This window comes from Anabrus simplex, chromosome 3, assembly GCF_040414725.1.
Source record: "Anabrus simplex isolate iqAnaSimp1 chromosome 3, ASM4041472v1, whole genome shotgun sequence".
NCBI lineage: Eukaryota > Metazoa > Arthropoda > Insecta > Orthoptera > Tettigoniidae > Anabrus > Anabrus simplex.
Window position 1 is genome coordinate 42,046,995 of NC_090267.1, and position 20,175 is coordinate 42,067,169.

General features: G+C 40.4%; 1 protein-coding gene across 2 annotated transcripts in view; it reads left to right on the forward strand.

The window, feature by feature from the left end:
• The window catches only part of LOC136866636 (nose resistant to fluoxetine protein 6), a 278,908-nt gene that overhangs the window by 62,071 nt on the left and 196,662 nt on the right, over positions 1-20,175 (forward strand). The window contains exons 8-10 of one of the 2 annotated variants that reach the window (XM_068226572.1): positions 4,930-5,123; positions 14,208-14,343; positions 16,475-16,664. The exons of the other annotated variant lie outside the window; for it this stretch is intronic. Coding sequence (XP_068082673.1) covers positions 4,930-5,123; positions 14,208-14,343; positions 16,475-16,664 — 520 coding nt within the window. The remainder of the gene's footprint in view (positions 1-4,929; positions 5,124-14,207; positions 14,344-16,474; positions 16,665-20,175) is intronic. 2 annotated transcript variants of the gene reach the window in all.

Sequence of the window (20,175 nt, forward strand, 5' to 3'; positions counted from 1 at the left end):
ACACATTGAAAGAACTGTTTAATATTTCTATATTTGTTTATTATAACAATATCTCAAACCAGAATTCGAATCTTGGACTATCCTCCATAAAAAAAAAACCTAGTAAAGAAAATGGCATGGTTGACTGTTTATTCGGCTTATTTCGAGGGAACATGGACTTAATTTCATGAGTTTACCTATTTCTCCATTCAATGTTTAATTATTCATTTCCTTTTTCCTTCTAATTGCGCTATGTCATACCTTTATTCCACATTTCCACCTTTCGGGATGGAAAGAAGAATCGAAGAAAAAGGCGGTATCGTGCAAAGATACATGTAAACAATGTTTACGGAAAATCTACTGATATTTGGCACATTCAGTGCCCACTACGCACTCTAAAGTAAAGGTTGCTTAACCTCGTCATCATCTGTAATATATCTATTGGTATTCATTACGTTAAGTGCACAGGTCATGCCTGCCCACAAATCAGGGATAGAATACAATGTATGGCAAGGTATTAAATTCTGAATAGGCCATCATTAAGCTGAATACTCTTATGCTCCATCTCATAATCATTAAATTAAACCCATAAGTCCAAAAGAAAATGTGAAATTTCCCTCTTAAGCCCTTAAAGCAATAATTAAATTGGAATAAGCATTCAATTAACGGATTAAAACAAAAATCGAATATGTTCGAATGCTTAAATTGATGAAAGCTTTCCTAACATAGGTAACCTAAAATTCATATAAATAATTGAAAACTTACTTGGATAACTAAAGAAAAACTCATCTGCATAGTTACTTACTTATCTGAGTAACAAGAAATAACATACATTATTGGTCTAGCTAACAAGAAATAAAATTATTAGTTTGGGTTTGGTTTGGTTTGGGTGCACCCTAGCAAAGAAAGAAAAGAAATATTTACAACTTGAGTTCCAATAAGCAAAGTGTAGATTGAGGGTATCTTTCTTCTTCATGGTATCCAGGACGCATTTCTAAAACTTATAGCAATATCTCAAGAATTGGAATCTTTCCTACTACATATGAGATCTGAATTAACTATTAGCTCTCTCTCGGAGCTCATATTCACTTACTGCCATAGAATAATCATATCCGTCAACATATTATTAAACACCTAGGGATGATAATCTGGGAGGATAGTTCCCTAATGTTTCCTTACATAATCAAATTACAATATTGAATATTTATGCTTCTTCGTCTTAGACTATTTCATTCTGCATGAATTCCGATAAGTTTCCCTTTCAAATCAATGTAGTTCTCATAAAAGTTCAATCAGAACCAGTAAGACACATATACCATTTAAAGATCCAAATACTCTCGTCATCTTAAGCTAAACATAGGTGCGATATCCTACTTGTTAATGACTACTCTACTATTCTTGACTGAAGTATACTATCAAGAGTGGTTCATAGTGTGAAAACTTGATCGTTAAAAATCATTTCTACATTTCCAGTTGGTCATCAGTGATGGGATGTCGCCTAAGAAATTACTACGTTCCTCTCGTCTGAGAATAAATTAGTATTAAGAAAATTTTATGACAGTACATGTGTTCAGTTCATCCTCCTAACTGAAATGTTGTTGACACTACCAAGTGAGCGTTCTGACCAACAGATGTCACTCAGATCTTATTTGTATTTCTACATGCTTGCTCGTGAGATAAACATAACATGAAATTGCTACACGTTCATTTCCTAACTAGCACAACTCTGCATGAAAACCGTTAAGTACATAGCCACATCACCGTGTTCATCCTCGCGAAGAATTAATAACTATCATTATTCTCAATCGTCAATCACGTATCAACTTCTCTAAAAAAAATTACTATTATACTTCCAAACCATAATCTGTCTCCTCACTAACACGGGTTCACTCCTTGCCATAGTGGCCCTTATTTTCTTTTTTTTTATTAATTAATTACGGTTCACGGATACATTTCCAAATACTATGACCTTCCTCCAGTCATAACCACCATTTATCATAAACATATTTGTTTACCTAGCAACCATAACCTACTGTTGGTTCCTAATTTGACATTCATTGACAGTGACCAATGTGCACACGTATCTATAGCTCTTTTATGTATCATACAACTACTGTCACTTTTACTAACTCAGAACTTCACACTACATGGATCATATTTCGAACGTAGGCTTTTATCACTGAATGACTGCCTATCTAAGGACTTGTTAGGCACATCTGAAGATTACCTATCCACCTTCATTCTAATTTATTACACCACTCTTGTTGTTTAATCACTTCGCACCGAACAAATTAATAAACCATACTACATTTACGGTTAAATACAAACATTATTACACTGATTTAAAAGTAAAAACTTATCTGAATTCAGCAGCTCCAGTCGCCGTCATATGTCCAGCTGACAGGACATATTGAAACGTCGCTACTTATTTCCCTTGGTGGACGGGAAATATTCACATGTTCCTCCTCTGGGCTCAGTCATCTCGGTCGGCCACGTCATCCTGCGGCACCCATTTGGGCAGTCTGGCTTACCATCTTCTTAGAGTTCCATGTTCATCTGTGATCTAGACGGAATATAATGACATATAAGATTGAATAGCATTTCCTTTGAGAATAACTGTGAGAAGCTGTCTAATATGAAGATTGTTTTCTTTGAAAAGGTTGATTTACTAGTCGAATATTTCCTTAACTTGATGTAAAATTTAGAATTTGAAATGATTAATTCTTTTTTTCTTCACTATATTCCCAGTTACTGTAGGATTCCCTTTGTAACTCTTCACTTCGGTAATATCGTGAAGTACGTCAGCAAGGACTGAGTGACGTAAGCTTGTTGCCGTTATTTCCTCTCTTCACGTCTCTCGGAGATCTTGAATGGAATTATTAATCTCTAGTTCAATTCACAATGTATCTTTAAAATTCCTCCTTTATCCCGCGGAGCTGATTTCTTGCTGTGCCGTCTTTAAGTTTAGTACAGTTACTTCTGTCTTCAATTCGTGTATTTCTGGCTAGCAATCCAATCTCGTTTCGTTTTTCTTTTTAATTGTCAGTAACAATATTCCCGTTCGATCCTTTTCACTGCCTTCTGGATCTCACTTCTTCTTCTCTCCCACTTGATGTGAGCACTTTTGTCTTAACATGCGGTATGCTTCAGATCTTTCGGCGTTAATTATTCCCAGATACATGGATTCCATCTTTGTTCTACTTACAGTTGTAACTTCTCATTACAGTGAAATGGCACAATATACAGGCATTAAAAGTAGTTTTTCACTTTATTATCAGTTGAAAGTTACCTCCATATTTTTGTTCCTGAAATAGCACCAAACTAGACATTTTGCTTGTCGTATGAATCATGAAGAATGGAAAATGTCTATCTCCAATAGTTTATGCCTAACTCCAGAACCGACAGTTATTTTACTTATATGAGTATTTTGACAAGTCTGCAAATAATATAGCCGAAAAATAATTCAAACTCTGCCGCAAGGACCATTTTTCATGCAAAAACGAAACATTTAACAACTTCGCTACAAATTGAAATTTTTTGTGGTGCTCTGTCATATTAATATATGGCTGAGTCTTAAATTTATTTGTGATAAGTACCTAAGTGCCTTTGCTTGCGGGACCTAGTTTTTACAGCGCAGTACGTCTTCTGGTATAGGCTAGAGCAATTTCGTTACTTTCATTGACCTGCCTCAGTCTTATCCTTCGAATTGACAATGACTGAGGTATGAGCGATGCTACAGTAGTAATGCCATTCCTAATGTAGCCAGTCCCTGCTATGAATGGTGAGAAAATTTGCTCGTAGGGTCGCTTGATGCATGCATTTCAGTGGGCTTGGGAGATTGATATGTAATAGTAAGTTGTGGTTGCCTAGGCCATATATGACTGTTGAGGATCCAATCAGCCTTAGGGCTGAGGACTGAACATAGGTACAAGTGATAAGTTGTAGAAGTCCCAAATTTCAGTCAGGCCTCCCATTAAAATCCGGAAAAGGAGAAGAAAGAACGAACTGTAATGAGCTTCCTTACTATCTCTGCTGCAGTGATGAACGTTACAATGCAATTCTAAGTTCTAACGGGTGTATGCATAAGCTTTCGCATGTAAATTTCAAGGGAATTTTCTTTGTTTATTCAAAATACTGGCCATTGGCTTCTACACACTTCGTCCATCTTTCAAGTAAGTTATGAATACGCTTCCACGGCAAACCATTTGTCGAGCCATTTTCAAACTTCCTCAAATTGCTGAAGTGCCGCTCTGCGAGAGCGTGCACCATTGATGCCAAGAGGTGATAATCAGATGGTGCCAGGTCGGGGTAGTACGGCGGGTGCTGAAGTATGTCCCATCCAAGCGATTTAAATATGCCTATCACTAATTTTGCTCTGTGAGACGGCGCATTGCCGTGTAACAGAATAACTTTGCCATGTCTTCTGGCCCATTCCGGTCGTCTTTCGATCAGTGCGTGATTTTAATTAATCATGTGTTGAGTTTGAGTTGGGTCATAATCCAGCAACGCCTGCAAATTGTCGTCTCACACTTTTTTGGTCTACAAGAGCGCGCACTGTATTCCACATTAAAATCACCACGTTTAAATTCTAGAAACCATGTCTCGTACGTTCCAATAGATGGAGCGTGTTCACCGTATGTTTCTGCCAGCAAACGATGACTTTACACACCCTTTTCCTTTTGATTAAATAAGAAAATCAAAGCGTACCACAGATGTTATTTTTCATACACAAACGCGATATCATTACTGAACGATTCAACACAGACGCTGGTGTTTGGCGGACTCAACGTGTGTGTGTTGGTAGGTTATTGTCAGACGAACAAAGCGACGTATGTGTCAGATTCATGCGCTGCGTACTGTTCTTAGTGAAACAGGAAAAGTCTTATGCATACACCTCGTAAATACTATAACTCTATAAAAATAATGCCATAAAATACGTTTATGTTGCAGTGTGTAAACCAGGCCTGGTATTTGGCGATGGATATGCAGCTCTTCTGGGTGTCTCCTTTGGTTTTGGTTCCCCTGTGGAAGTGGCCCAAAATTGGACTGGGTTTGTCAGGAGCTTTGACCATAGCAGGGATCATTTCTAACTTTGTCGTATCTTATGTCAACGAGTTATCGGCCACGACACTTAAGCCACATGCATAAGTATATTTGTTTTCACTTTACATCACACTTGAAGACACTTCTGCGACAGTCCTCACTTGGCTTTTTCTTTGTTTCATCATTTGTTTCTTGAGGAGAACAGAACCTAAACATGTGCTATTAAAACAGGTTTTTTATACATAAGATCAGATGTCTCTTTGACATTAACATATCCCGCGTTCCCCAACACTAGTACCACAGGTCACCACTTGTATCGCTAATATCTACGCGCGGAGTGGCTCTCGTTTGTTTACTTCTCGCGGAGGTGGTGGTGGTGTTGATTATTGTTTTAAGAGGAAGTAGAACTGGGCAGGCATTTTCTATATAACACTAATCAGAGAGAAAAATGGAACGGATCCGACGTTTTGAAAAATGAAGGTATCGGCGAAAAGGAAGACAAGGGCCTCGAAGGGCGTGAAAATTGACACTCTAGGGCTCCAGTGCTCTAACCAGTCGGGATTGGAAAAGAGCAAGAGTTGACCAAGCAAACAGAAAGCAAAGTCACCTCCGTACAGGCCATGAAGGCCCTTGGAGGAGTGGAAGGTAAAAGCTTCTACCATTGTTAACCTCGGCACGTGATGGGATGGAGTGGTTAGCTCTACGCCCGGCCACCTTCTACCCCCAAGAATTAACCTGGTACTCATTTTTGGTGTAGGCTGAGTGAACCTCAGGGCCATATGCACCTCCGGAAGTGGAAATCTCGTTTCTTAAATTTTACGACTTTCTTCCGGGCGAACCGAGCACGCCTTTACCGCCTCGGCCAGGCAGCCCCTAGAGTTGACCAAGGCAGGTCGGATAGGATAGACGAAAGTGAGGAGCCTGGCAGAAGTAATTGGAAGTAAGTTCAGCTAAGGGCCATGTGGTCACCAAACCACGCTCGCAAGTTAAGAGCCCCCTGGGGCTCCTTTTAGTCACCTCTTACGACAGGCAGGGCATACCGTGGGTATGCTGCCCCAATTGCCCAACCTGTTTTGCTTGCCTTGCGAACAGTACGCGCCGCGGACATACATAAAGGCCACTCGAAGGCGCCATGGTCGCATGGCAGAGATTGGCTTAAAGGGAGCAGCACATTCTATGGGGGCTAGTGGTGGAAAAGTTAATTATTACAACTTAATTATTTAGCAGCACATTCTATGGGGGCTAGTGGTGGAAAGGTGAATTAAAACTTTTTTCTTGCCGTTTCTTATCGGGGAGTGTGGCCGCAATGGGGCAGCTGTTTTCATGACAAAGACTGGTTTAGCTCGACAGCAACGTACTACTTAACGTGTGATTATATTCTGCCGAGGTTCGTAAGGGAACCTAATTTTCACCATTGCCGGGAATGACGTCACATACCACATTACGTCTGCCGATCACAATGCAAGTAGCAACTTCAGCAATGGAGAATGCCGCACACTGCTCTTTATAAGGTTACCAGCATGGTACCCGTGCTTCGCTACGGTATTATAATGAAATTTATAATTGAATGCTTATTGTTTTAGATATATAATCCGCCGAAATTCGCGATCTGACACGTTTTCAGCGAGAATCCACCAAAATTCCCGATCTGACTAGTTTTCTATTAGATTACGGCACGTTTCCTCCCATTTTTCAATCTTCCTTTCCAGCAATCGATTTCGTACTTCCCGAGCTAGGCTCAGGTATTCTTCCCGGTCAGTTGGGTCCGTAAATCTTTGCCATACCGTATATTCCTATAATCATTTTTAATCTGGATAAAATCCTTCAGGAGATCCGGCGTGGTGTCTTATTGGGAGCCTTGCCGGCACTGAACCCACGGCCGGCTGCATTCTTAGTCATTACCCGTCCAGGAGCCGTTTCCAGCGCGGTCCGCACATTTGACGACGGTCCAGAACATTATTATTATTATTATTATTATTATTATTATTATTATTATTATTATTATTATTATTATTATTATTATCAATGTTATTAATGTTATTCTTATTCTTATTCTTATTATTATTATGTGTTGCTGGGATGAATGATGACAGGGAAAACCGGAGTATCCGGAGAAAAACCTGTTCCGCCTCCGTTTTGTCCAGCACGAATGTCACATGGAGTGACCGGGATTTGAACCACGGAACCCAGCTGTGAGAGGCCGGCGCGCTGCTGCCTAAGCAACGGAGGATCCTTATAAGTACATTAAGAACAGTAAAATCAATTGGTCTCACCTCCTTTTACACCCCACCGCCGTTAGTTTTTACTGCCAACCCTCCCCCCCCCCAAAAAAAAAAATTAAAAGGAGGCGTGTTTCTTTATGTTTAAGGGAGATTCCAAACACCAATGTTCACGTCTATTACCTTCAGTTTTGAGATATAAGTATCCCCATAAATATAATTTTCATTTTTCACTTCATTTCAAACTAATCCCCCCCCCCAAGTGAATTTTCCCGCAAAAAAATACTTGTTTCTTTAATAGTGAAGGATCTTCTAAATAACAATTATCACGACTCTAACTTCTTCACTTTTTGATTTATGTGTCCTCATGAAAGGAATTCAACTCCTTTACACTCCCGCCCCCCAAGATGGTTTCCCCCCAAAAACGCGTTTTTCTTTGTTTTGAAAGGAGATCCAAATACGAATTTTCACGTCTGTAACAACTTTAGTTTTTATTAGATGTATATATTCTCATACAATTAAAGTCAATTAATTTTTCAATTCTTTCACCCCCCTCCCCCCGCTTCATTGGATTTTCCGAGAATACGTGTTTCTTTACTTTTAAAGCAGATTGCAAATATCAAATTTCACGTCTGTAACATCTTCATTTTAAGATATCAGTAGCCTAAATAAAAGAATTCAACACCATTTTCAGTCACTTCCCCCCCCCTCCACCCAAGTGGTATTTCTGAAAATGTAAAATACACGTTTCTTTATGTTTAATAGAGATAAAAATACCATTTTTCACTTCTGTTACATGTTAAGTTTTTTAGATATACTGTAAAAATTCTCATTTTGAAATGTCACCCCTCTTGGGTTCCCCTTAAGTGGAGTTTCCAAAAACAAATCACCTATGTTTCTTTACATTTACAGGAGATTCCAAACACCCACTTTTTACGTCTGTAACATTTTACGTTTCCGAGGTAATCTTTCAAAGAATTCACCCCAATTTGTCACTTCTGTTTAACCGCCATTAATAGGATTTTCCAAAAACTAAAAAATACGTGTGTCTTTATTTTTAAAGGAGATCCCATATACAAATTTTCAGTTCTGTAATATCTTCCGTTTCTGAGATATATGTATCCTCATTAAAGGCATTCAACCCATTTTTCACCCTTTTACACCCCTCCTATTGGGATTTACAGGAAACCAAAAATACGTGTCCTTTTATTTTTAGAGGAGATTCTAACTACCAATTTTTACATCTGTAAATTTTAAAGTTTTAAGATGTAGACACATTCATTTTAAAAAATTCACCCCCCTTTTCACAACTCAATATTTGGATTTTCCAAAAACGAAACAATACGTGTTTCTTTACATTTAATGTAGATCCCAAATACCAATTTTCAGGTCTGTAATATCTTCAGGTTCTGAAATATAAGTAGCCTCATTAAAGGCATTCAACCCATTATTCACCCTTTTACACCCTTCCTATTGGGATTTTCCGAAAACAAAAGAATACATGTTTCTTTATTTTTAAAGGAGATTCAAATACCAATTTTTACATCTATAAACTGCAACAGTTTTGAGATATAGATACACTCATTTTAAAAAATCACCCCCTTTTCAGCCCCCATTAATTGGATTTTCCAAAAACCAAAAAATACGTGTTTCTTTATTTTTAAAGGAGATCCCAAACACCAATTTTCAGGTCTGTAATATCTTCAGTTTCTGAAATATAAGTAGCCTCATCAAAGGCATTCAACCCCTTTTTCACCCCTTTTCACCCCTTTTCACCCCTCCTATTGCGATTTTCCGAAAACAAAAAATACGTGTTTCTTTATGTTTAATGAAGATTCCAAATACCAATTTTTACATCTGCAAACTTTAAAAGTTTGGAGATATAGATTCACTCTTTTTAAAAATTCACCCCGTTTTCACCCTCCCATTAATTGGATTTTCCAAAAACAAAAAATACGTGTTTCTTTGTTTTTAAAAGAGATCGAAAGTACCAATTTTCAGGTCTGTAATATCTTCAGTTTCTGAGGTATAAGTACTGCTATCCTGATTAAGGGCATTCAACCCATTTTCCCCATTTTCACCCCTTTTCACCCCTCCTATTGGGAATTTCTGAAAATAAAAAAAATACATGTTTCCTTATTTTTAAAGAAGATTCTAAATACCAATTTTTACATCCTTAAACTTTTAAACTTTCGAGATATAGACACACTCATTTTATAATTGCACCCCTCTTTTCAGCCCCTTAGCGAAGGATTATCCAAAAATCCTCTCTTAGCGAGCACCTACATCTTAATATGAATATATTCCCAAAATTTCATTTCTTTACGTCCAGTAGTTTTGGCTCTGCGATGATGAATCAGTCAGTCAGTCAGTCAGTCAGTCAGTCAGTCAGTCAGTCAGTCAGTCAGTCAGTCAGGACAAGTTATTTTATATATATAGATAATAGTAAATGTACTTCTGGGGGCGAGCTGGTGGGTTCCTCCTAGACATCACAATGAACACGTCTCTCCTCTAAAAGAAATTTCCCGTAAGATTTGAATAATTTGGTACTTTAGAGCCAAATCAACGTAAGTCACATTTTAATCATTTTACAGGACAGAGGAAGTACGTCAGTTGTAGAGAATTTTAGCTGCTTCGTGACTTAGGCAATAACTGTTCATCATTGTTCTTGATACGTTTTTCTTCAATTTTGTTCACTGAGCACATTCATCAATATAATTTACATTTAAAATTATTAATTATTATGTTATTGCCATGACAATAAAATGACCGAGGACTTACATTTAAATTGCTGATAAAATGAATAAAATATGACTTACGTTGGGATACCTTTCAGGAACAGAATTTCTTATACGTGTCAGAAGGTCTTCGTTTCGAATCCGATCTACCCAGCTGATTCGGAGCATACGGTGACAGCATCATATCTCGAATGCCTCCCATTTTTTTGAGCGAGCTTTTATCGGTATCTACGACTCTGCTCCGTAAAGAAGGATTCAAAACAATACATACTCTGTGGTCCAGGTTGAGATCATCTGGAGCTTATTATTATTATTATTGTTATTATTTATTTTCCACTAATTGTAGTTATAATTTAGGGATGGTGAATGGAGAAAGGGCATAGCCCCACATACACAAAAGTGCCTCCATCACCACTTAAAATTATAATATAATTAATTTTTAATTTCGTGTGGCTATTACTAGCCGAGTGCAGCACTTGTAAGGCAGACCCTCCGATGAGGGTGGGCGGCATCTGCCATGTGTAGGTAACTGCGTGTTGTTGTGGTGGAGGATAGTGTTGTGTGTGGTGTGTGAGTTGCAGGGATGTTGGGGCCAGCACAAACACCCAGCCCCCGGGCCATTGGAATTAACCCATGAAGGTTAAATTCCCCGACCCAGCCGGGAATCGAACCCGGGACCCTCTGAACCGAAGGCCAGTACGCTGACCATTCAGCAACGAGTCGGACATTATAATATACAAATATACAATTACATTCTACATGGTGTTCTTATATACAGTTACCGTATTTACATAGGCATATTTACATAATACTCACAAGACCTGTTCAACATTCAAGTCATTCGACACACCCACACCCACACACACACACACACAGTCTCTCTCCCTCTCTCTCTCTCTCTCTCTCCCCTCTCTCCCTAGAAACCCCACATATATTTTAGCTAGGCCGGCTCACTCATACCCATTTACCGTCTCAATCACTCGGGACCCCATAACTTTCATCCATCCTCCCACTCATACTGAACATTCTCACAGTAGATAAATTATGTTTTGTACAGAGGGTTTCGTTATATATACATCCTTTTTACGTCTTTACAAATTTTTTCTGCAGGTAGTTCTTTTATCTGCGGTGGGAGTTTATTCCACAACCGAGCAGAACGACTAAAGAAGCCACTTTGACATGATGCTGTCCTTACAAATGGAGGGAAAAGGGACACACCTCGACCTCTTTGAGCGGAACGATAGTTGAGCTGTAAGCGGTTGAAAGGGTTTATATGAATGTTACCTGCGAGGGATTTTCTCAGGAAAGTAATATATATTTGTTTACAGAGGGATGTTATGGAGGGCAGTGACCTGGCTGTATTTAAATGACCGTGTTGAGTAATTAGTCGTTCTGCTCGGCGTTGAACTCTCTCTAGTTTCGTCATGTTCTCCACTGTAGTACGGTGCCAGGAAGGGAGCCCGTACAACAGTATTGGCCGTACTAATGACAGATAGGCTGTCTGAACGGCTTTCTTCCTGGCTCCCAGTAGAGATCTGCGGATGAATCCCAGGACTCTGTATGCATTACACCTTATTTCCTCAACATGTTTATTCCATTTTAAATTGCTGCAGATGTGAATGCCAAGCAATTTTATTGAGGTACAAGGCATCAGGTTTTTACCACACAGTGAAATTTCGTGTTGTAACTGTGATCTTGCTCTAGTAAAGCGGATATATTTACATTTCTGTACATTTATACACATTCCATTTATGTTGCACCACAGAACCACGTTATCGAGATCTGACTGTAACTTATTTACGTCGTTCTCACTGCGAGTGGCTCTGTAAATGATGGTGTCATCAGCGTACTGTGCCATAGAAGACGATACACAACCTGGCAGATCGTGTACAGCAGCGGCCCTATCACACTACCTTGAATCACACCCGAGGTGACTGACCTGGCCCCACTGAACACAACGCTCTGCGTCCGACCTACCAGGAATGATCGAAACCATGCCTGCAGGTTGCCTTGAATGCCATACTCGTTAATTTTTAACAACAGTCATTGATGAGGTACCTGCTTGAAGAATGTTGCTTCTTGCCTCCTTAACTCGGCACTAAACTTTAAGGGATCAATCAGTATCACTGTCCCCCAGCAGCTGGCAGTAGATTTTAAATGAGAGTACATCAGCCAACTTTAGAAACGATACTAAAAATATCAGAAAACTGTTTGCACTGTGCAGGTCATGGGATAACTTCAACATAGCTAATATTAGGAACGTCACTCCTATTAACCCACGAGTGGTCGCTAGCCGAATTTTAACACGGGTGGTCGCGCGTGAGGCTTTCTCTCACTTTAAACTTTATATAAAATACATACAGCTTCCACGATTTTGCGGGGCGTAAGAGTGAAATGAATTACTAAATTGAGACGCAAAGTCCGCTTTATATATTTTAGATTTTTAAAAATGAAAATTTTATCCGAATATTACAGAAACAAATTACAACTTAATGGAAATTAGTCTTTAGTTCAGTCACATGTCAGTACGTAATATTCACAAGAGTGCCGGCCTGAAGGGCTCAGACGGTTATGGTGCTGGCCCTCTGAGCTCGATTTGGCACGTTCGATCCTAGCTCAGCCCGGTGGTAACTAAAGATTCTCAAGTAGGCCAGCCATAGATTTACTGACATATAAAAGAACTCCTGTAGGACAAATTTTTGGCACCTCAGTATTGATATTGTGAGGTAAAATCATAAATAATAATAATGTTATTTTCTTTTAAGTCCCACTAACTACTTTTACGGTTTTCGGAGATGCCGAGGTGCCGGAATTTAGTCCCGCAGGAGTTCTTTTACCGACACGAGGCTGACGTTTCTGAGCACCTTCAAATACCACCGGGCTGAGCCAGGATCGAACCTGCCAAGTTGGGGTCAGAAGGCCAGGGCCCCAACCGTCTGAGCCACTCAGCCCGGCGGACGTAAAAGCAATAACATTGTTATTGATATAGAACTTCCTGACAGACTCAATACGAATGCAAGAATAAAGTACCATAGGCCTTCTCTCTAACATTTGAGTTAGCTGGAGTTTGTAACAGCCTTCCTGGGACCGATGACCTTAGATGTTAGGCCCCTTCAAACAACAATCGTCGTCATCATCATCATCATCATCATATTCAAGAGCATTCTTCCTCAACTCATAATTTTTGAAGACTCATTTATCAGCAACTCAAAATGGAGATCGTTTCGCTAACGCCTACAACAGGTTGAAATTTCCCTCCCGACTTCAACGTAACACCAACGCCAATGGTATCGCGATGAAGGAACCTCTCGTACAGGACGCAACTCATACGACTCTTTGTTTCGACTGGATCAGTTTCTTACATTAGTACAATAGATTTTAATACCCTCCTCTGTTCAATGCCTGAATTAACTCATAAGTCAACATACATCCTCTTACTCTTCTTTCTTAATCTGCTTACCCTCAACGGTTGGCTTTTCCCTCGACTCAGCGAGCATCCCACCTCTACCGCCTCTAGGGCAGTGTCTTGGAGCTTCAGACTCTAGGTCGGGAGATACAAATGGGGAGGATGACCAGTACCTCGCCCAGGCGGCCTCACCTGATATGCTGAACAGGGGCCTTGGTGGGAGCTGGGAAGATTGAAAGGGATAGACAAGGAATAGGAAAGGAAGCGGCCATGGACTAAAGTTAGGTACCATCCGGCATTTGCCTGGAGGAGAAGTGGGAAACCACGGAAAACCACTTCCAGGATGGCTGAAGTAGGAATCGAACCCATCTCTGCTCAGTTGACCTTCCGAGGCTGAGTGTACCCCGTTCCATCCCTCATACCAATTTTCAAATTTCGTGGCAGAGCCGGGAATCGAACCCGGGTCTCCGGGGGTGGCAGCTTATCACACTGACCACTACACCACAGAGTCGCCTTACTCAGGGCAGTTATCACCTCTGCTAGAAGAGGGAAGAGCAACCTCCCTTGAGTCACTGAGAATTAAACTAACAATACAAAATAATGTGAGAGAACATCTCATATAGCGACCACTCGCGGGTTAAGAATTTTTTGGTGGATTGCGGAAGATGCTTGCGTGAATGTCAGGTGACCTTGGTGTGAATGCGTGAGTACTAATTGGAATATATCGGTCAAATAACAGGTCTTCATTTCCTTTCATGCGTTGTAAGACCATTGATAGTTATATTCCATGAGCTTACGTTTCCCTAATTCCCTTTCTTCCAGGAAAGATGGCGCTGATTACGGTAAGTTGCTGTACAACCCAAGTCATGCCAGATTCATACCCTATTTACTTGGTATCCTGTTGGGCTATCTGCTGGTCGAACTCAATTCAAGGAAGATAACCATCAAATTTCGTAAGGTAAGTTTCTTACATTAGTACAATAGATTACAATACCCTCCTCTGTTCAATGCCTGAATTAACTCATAAGTCAACATACATCCTCTAACTCGGATTTCAAAAGTACAGCTCTCTCCCTGTTACGATCTTAATCTGACTGTGCAGTTCTGTGGTACCATGAGGTGCTACCATTTGACAGCGCCTCGTGAAGACGACAGTATTCGATGTACCGCTGTACCGAATATTTTCTTCTAGTCTTTGCCGGTGCGATTCGAGCCAGTTAACTATTGTGTGTAAATAATTCATTTCTGCCTACAGTTAGTTTACTCGCAGACTGTTGTTGTTAGGTTCGTTTCCTGTATGGCATGAGCACTGTTGTCTTCAGAGCACAATTTGAAATGTTTTCATGTATCTATTGTATGTGCTTCTCTGTATACTGTTGGCTCAATCGATCGATACACACCGCATACCAAGCCATAAAACAGTTCACAGTTCTAGCCCTTTAGGGAAGCAACTCAATGTTGAAAATAACTTAGTGATAAGAGCTACGAATTTTAGGTAAATATGTTGTAATAATGTATGATAATATATCATTTATTCCTAAAAATTGCAATCCTTTTCTTAGTCATCGTTATCCGGTCGATTAGGTTAGCAGTTTTCCTTTTTCTACCACTAAGTGCTAAGTGAGTCAAATAATAGTTTCGCTTAAGCCCTTATAACTACATTCAAAGTGGAGATTTTTCAAAAAATCACAAATCTCCTGATTGAATTGAACCAAGTAACACATTACGGAAGTAATTGTGTAAATAATTTAATTTGGCTAGGATTTGAATAAAAAAGAAACGAGTAAAAAGCAAGTGATTTTAGTCAGATTTCCGGAACTGCTTTTGACAGGAAAGTGAAACACTATCTACATTGGGAAGACGTAGCTTCGAGTCCAGGCATGTCACACTTCACACAAATATATACAGCCATCTCTATCTTTATTCATGCACATTTACTTTACGAACAGAGTGCATTGCTATTCCCGCAATTCACACATCACTACAGGCATCTTAGTATACCCTAACACCATGCATCATAAATATAAATGAATGTTCCAATATGAAGAACATACTATATCGTTTGAAACCCATCAAGCAAATTTACCTCTTACCCTCTTGATCTAAAGCACTCTCAAACCTAAGTCCATGCACATGCTTAGCTCTCAATTAAAATTCAAAAATAAAATGCTTGACATTGGTATCGTATTCCTAACTCTCCATTCCCATCTAAACTCAATAAGAACCTGAAGACCACTCCAAAGCTATTCCCTAATTTGAGACAAATGCACTTCACTCTTGCAATCCTACCCTAAATATACTTCATATTTACAATAATTTACCCCCGCATTTACACATAACATTTCATACCAGTGTACTTAACGTCATGGAGGGATAGAACCTCGGAGAGGTTCCTGGTAGGTGCTTTAGGCCATCGTGGTGATGACGTGGATCGCTGGTTGAAATCTTCTAGCATCCATCCCAGGAATTTTCATACTCCTGGGATCGTATCCACTGGAGGCACACTAACGTACACGATGTTCAATTTAATCCTGTCTTCCTTTGACACAGTTTATGAGAACTCAATTCTAATGGATTCTACCAGTATTTTCACTGCTACAGTTTGTGAAATCCCAATAGCAGTGGATTATCTAGAAATATTCCACCTCAAATCAAGGTAGCACTTTGGCATTACCGTAATTCGGCCATTTTTAGTGGGCGGAGTTATCAGAATATGTCTTCCTTCGTTGTCATTCCTTGGCTCTCTCTCTATGTGGGTTTTTCAAGCCAAGCCACACTTGAATCGGCGCCACTCAGTCGGAACTGTTGCGCATTATGTAGCAACCTAACTTCTATCTGGATAAAGAAGCTAGAAAATTTCTCCTTTCCCCCGATTAGTTTCCAATTAAATATATAGATTACCAATACGGTTACAGTAGTGAGGTTTAAATAAATACTAAAATGTATGCAACTCACCGACGTAACTGTAGAGCGATTAGATTACACTTACGTCTTGTTCAAATTGATTTGTGTTATAACCTATTCTGTCTAAAAGTCATTTCTCTAATTATAATCATAATATGTATTGAATACGTTGCCTTCTGTTGCAGGTGGTAGCTCTGCTGCTGTGGTTGGTAACAGGCGGTCTCCTGTTACTCACACTTTGTATCGTACACGTTTTCCTGCAACCTGACTATGAATTCGACAATGTATCAGCAGCTTTTTATAACGCTCTGGGGAGACCAGGATGGGGTCTTGGAGTAGCAATGGTTATATTCTTGTGCCACACTGGACATGGAGGTGAGTATTCACTGATAAATCGGTGGATGACGATTAATAATCTGTCTTCAGTGACCAACAACTTAGTTAGAAATATTCATTGCTCATAATAGTTATAAATTTCCTTGTAACGATCACTTATACTATACCTTTGCTGAAGAACGCGGTGCAAGAAATAAACACGAATTACTGGTGACATTAAACCTGAATGAAATGATTATATTTCCAAATAGTAAGGGAGGTTCACGTACAATGACTAGAAGGAACAAGAGTAACTATTAGAGAGGTGATAACATCTCCCTTATCGCGCGGAAAAACAGATACATACTTTTTTAATTTTTTAATATTTGCAGTAACCTACTAAGGTCAATGCTATCTATCTTTGGACATTAACAAGATAAGTCATTTCGTCATGATACCAAATAAACAGGCAAGAATACAAAACAGCCACCAGTATGAATCAGATGACCGGGCGAGTTGGCCGTGCGCGTAGAGGCGCGCGGCTGTGAGCTTGCATCCGGGAGATAGTAGGTTCGAATCCCACTATCGGCAGCCCTGAAGATGGTTTTCCGTGGTTTCCCATTTTGACACCAGGCAAATGCTACGGCTGTACTACACCCTTCCGGGCTTCGAATGGATGACCCACGCATAAGAATGCCTCCACGTAACGGGGTAAACACCCACGGATGAAATTGGATTGAAGAGAGGGTCGAATTGCTTCACGAGCTTCGAACCGCTTCCCTTCCTACTTTCTGTGCCGGCCCGGCAGCCTGAGCACTTGGGGGAGTGGTACGTTCGAAAGAAAGAAAAAAAACAAATACTTAAGATGGAGCCTTATGTCTATAATATGAAAGTAGGATCTCTGGGTTCAAATGCCTAGTGGATACTGCTTAGCACTGCTACAAATGACAAGAATCATAAAATAGGGGTTACGAATACGAATTTATTCAAATACGACATATTAAAGAAGTTGACACAGCTCTATACAAAGAACTCTCCACATATGGGAGGAAAATAAAATAATGATCACTTTAAAATATGAATCGCCCATGGGCGTCGTATGCATAACGGTATGATTGAGGTTTTTGCGATTTGCTATCGTTCATCTTTCCTCATTAGTTCAGACCGTTCATGAAATTTTTATATTATTCTGTCGATCACACCGTGAGATGATCTGATGTCCCTATTCACAAATTACTTGTTGTTCTTAGCACGAACATAACCGGGGCCTACGCTACATCATTATCATATTAAAAGAAACATTTACATGATACACAAACAAACACACATGCCATTTAGCTAAACCCCGGACTCCTCATCTATCACCAAGACCACACAACGTGCACATAGGTTCTGTTTGAACTCAAAAATATATGCACATAATTACGAAACATACACTGATATATGGATATATACACTTCATGCACAAAGGAGAGCCATTCCTAGAAAGAAACAGCATGGTTATCAATGTCTCCGGCCCAAAGCGCACGCCTGGAGCAGCTCGCTCAAGGGCGCCATCATAATCCGGAGTCGAACTGGCCGACTCCCGACCGAGAGGTACTGTGGGTTTCTGTAGATCCCTAGAATAGCTATAGTCTCATATCACCGGATATCTGGGGGAGATCCCTACTCATTTATTAAATACCTTTAAAAATCACCGTGATATTATCATTATACAAGTATTCTTAGCTAAGCCATTTAAAGCAAACAGAAGAGCACGAGGTTGACCCAGAGCTCCAAGTCTTAATACGGCGGTACAAAGGGATCCCTCTGTCACGAGGGCGAGAGCCAGGCATTCACAAAAAAAGGAAGGGCGGCCATTCACTTCGCACGGCCATTTCTCATTCATTGGCCACGCCAGATTCTTCTCTCCCTCACACGTCCACCCTCTCATCTCGGGGACACATATCCATGGCCCACTTCATTGGTTTATTCATATTATCGTGGAATTCCCCTGAAATACTCTTTTATTCTCTCCCTTCTCATTATTATCACTGAGCGCCGACTGTGGGCACGATCACTTCTAACTCATCTCATCATAAATTACTCGGGCATTCGGCCCTCTCACTACGTCTCATATCGCGTATCTTCTTCCCTTGGGCACAGGGCTCTCACGGCTCCTCGTTCCTACCACAGGAAATATACTTATATTTAAATCGTCTGACCAAAGATCAGGGACTCCTGCCCCTGGGTCTCACCCCGGCTATAGATTAAAGAAAAAAGAAAAAAACACTCCAAACCATTCTGGCCAATTAATCAAAAATCACGGGAGACTTGCACATGGTCCCTCACACCTACCTAAATGACACAACATATACCTCTCCCGGTCGGGATTTCTTCTTTCTTGCTGTACATGCACAGATTATATGTGTAAGCTAGGCATGCATTGTCTGACTGACCCATGAGTTTCCCCGGCATATACGACAGCCACGTGGGACAGTAACTACCAACATTTTGACATGATTTTCCCTGCTCGCCAGCACTATTGTTCCAACCACCCCTAAGGGAAACTCAAGTATTCTCCTAACCTTGTTCCCATATTTGCTAGGACATTCTACATATTACTAGAAATATAATCCTCACGATAAGCTAATCATTAAGAAAAAAAATGAGTCGTCCGGGAATTTAAATCTCCCCTGAATTTACTGCAACTATCTAAAGATCAATAAAATTTCCATATAGGACATGCATTATCTTACAACATTTTGATATTTACAAAGAAAGCTAATCCTATCCCCCGGTTATGTGACATGCTTAGAAATTAGATTTGGACATCACTCATCTGTTTGGTGGCCGTTGTTTCTCCTTCCACGGGAGACCCATGGTGGAGCTTTAGTTCCGCATGGCTCCGCGGTTGGCGGCGGGCGTGCAGTCCTTCATCCCTGGTCCATACAAGTCCGACATCCTGGGGAACTCGTTCACAGCTGAAATCTTACAGTAATCCAAAATGGGTAACACTTTACACTCGTTACACGGCCTCTATTTCCAGAGTTTACACCACGAATAAGACGGTCTTTCAAATCGCGGCGGGCGCGTTCACAGCAGGGATCGGGTGGCTCACGAGACTCGAGCCCCCTGATTCAAAGTAACACTTTGGGTGATACCAAATTATGAATTTCACTGACTCATTAAAGCCGGCACTGTCTCAGCCGTATTGTGCTACTTGTTTGTAAATTATGCTCGCGGATTAACTAGTTTGACACGCAGCACAGAGACAATTCACCTAGGCTCGTTTGGCCTCCCGTTCACTTCACAAAGGCGATGGACACAATAGCACTTTCAGTAAGCGGTCAAGGGTTTCGGACTGTAAACTGGAGCACCGCGGGACACAGTGTCCGTCTCAACGAACCGCAAAGAACAACTGTCTCTGTGATGGCCAGCCCGGCCTATATTATCTTGCCCGCCGGAAGCCTGGGGACGTAAACGTTCACGGTTCATTAAGAACAAGAGCTCCTTTCATACCAAGAATTGAAGACATTTAAATAGTGCATCTTGCAGCCCTCTGTCTCCTCTTTCATTTGAGCAAGGCGTG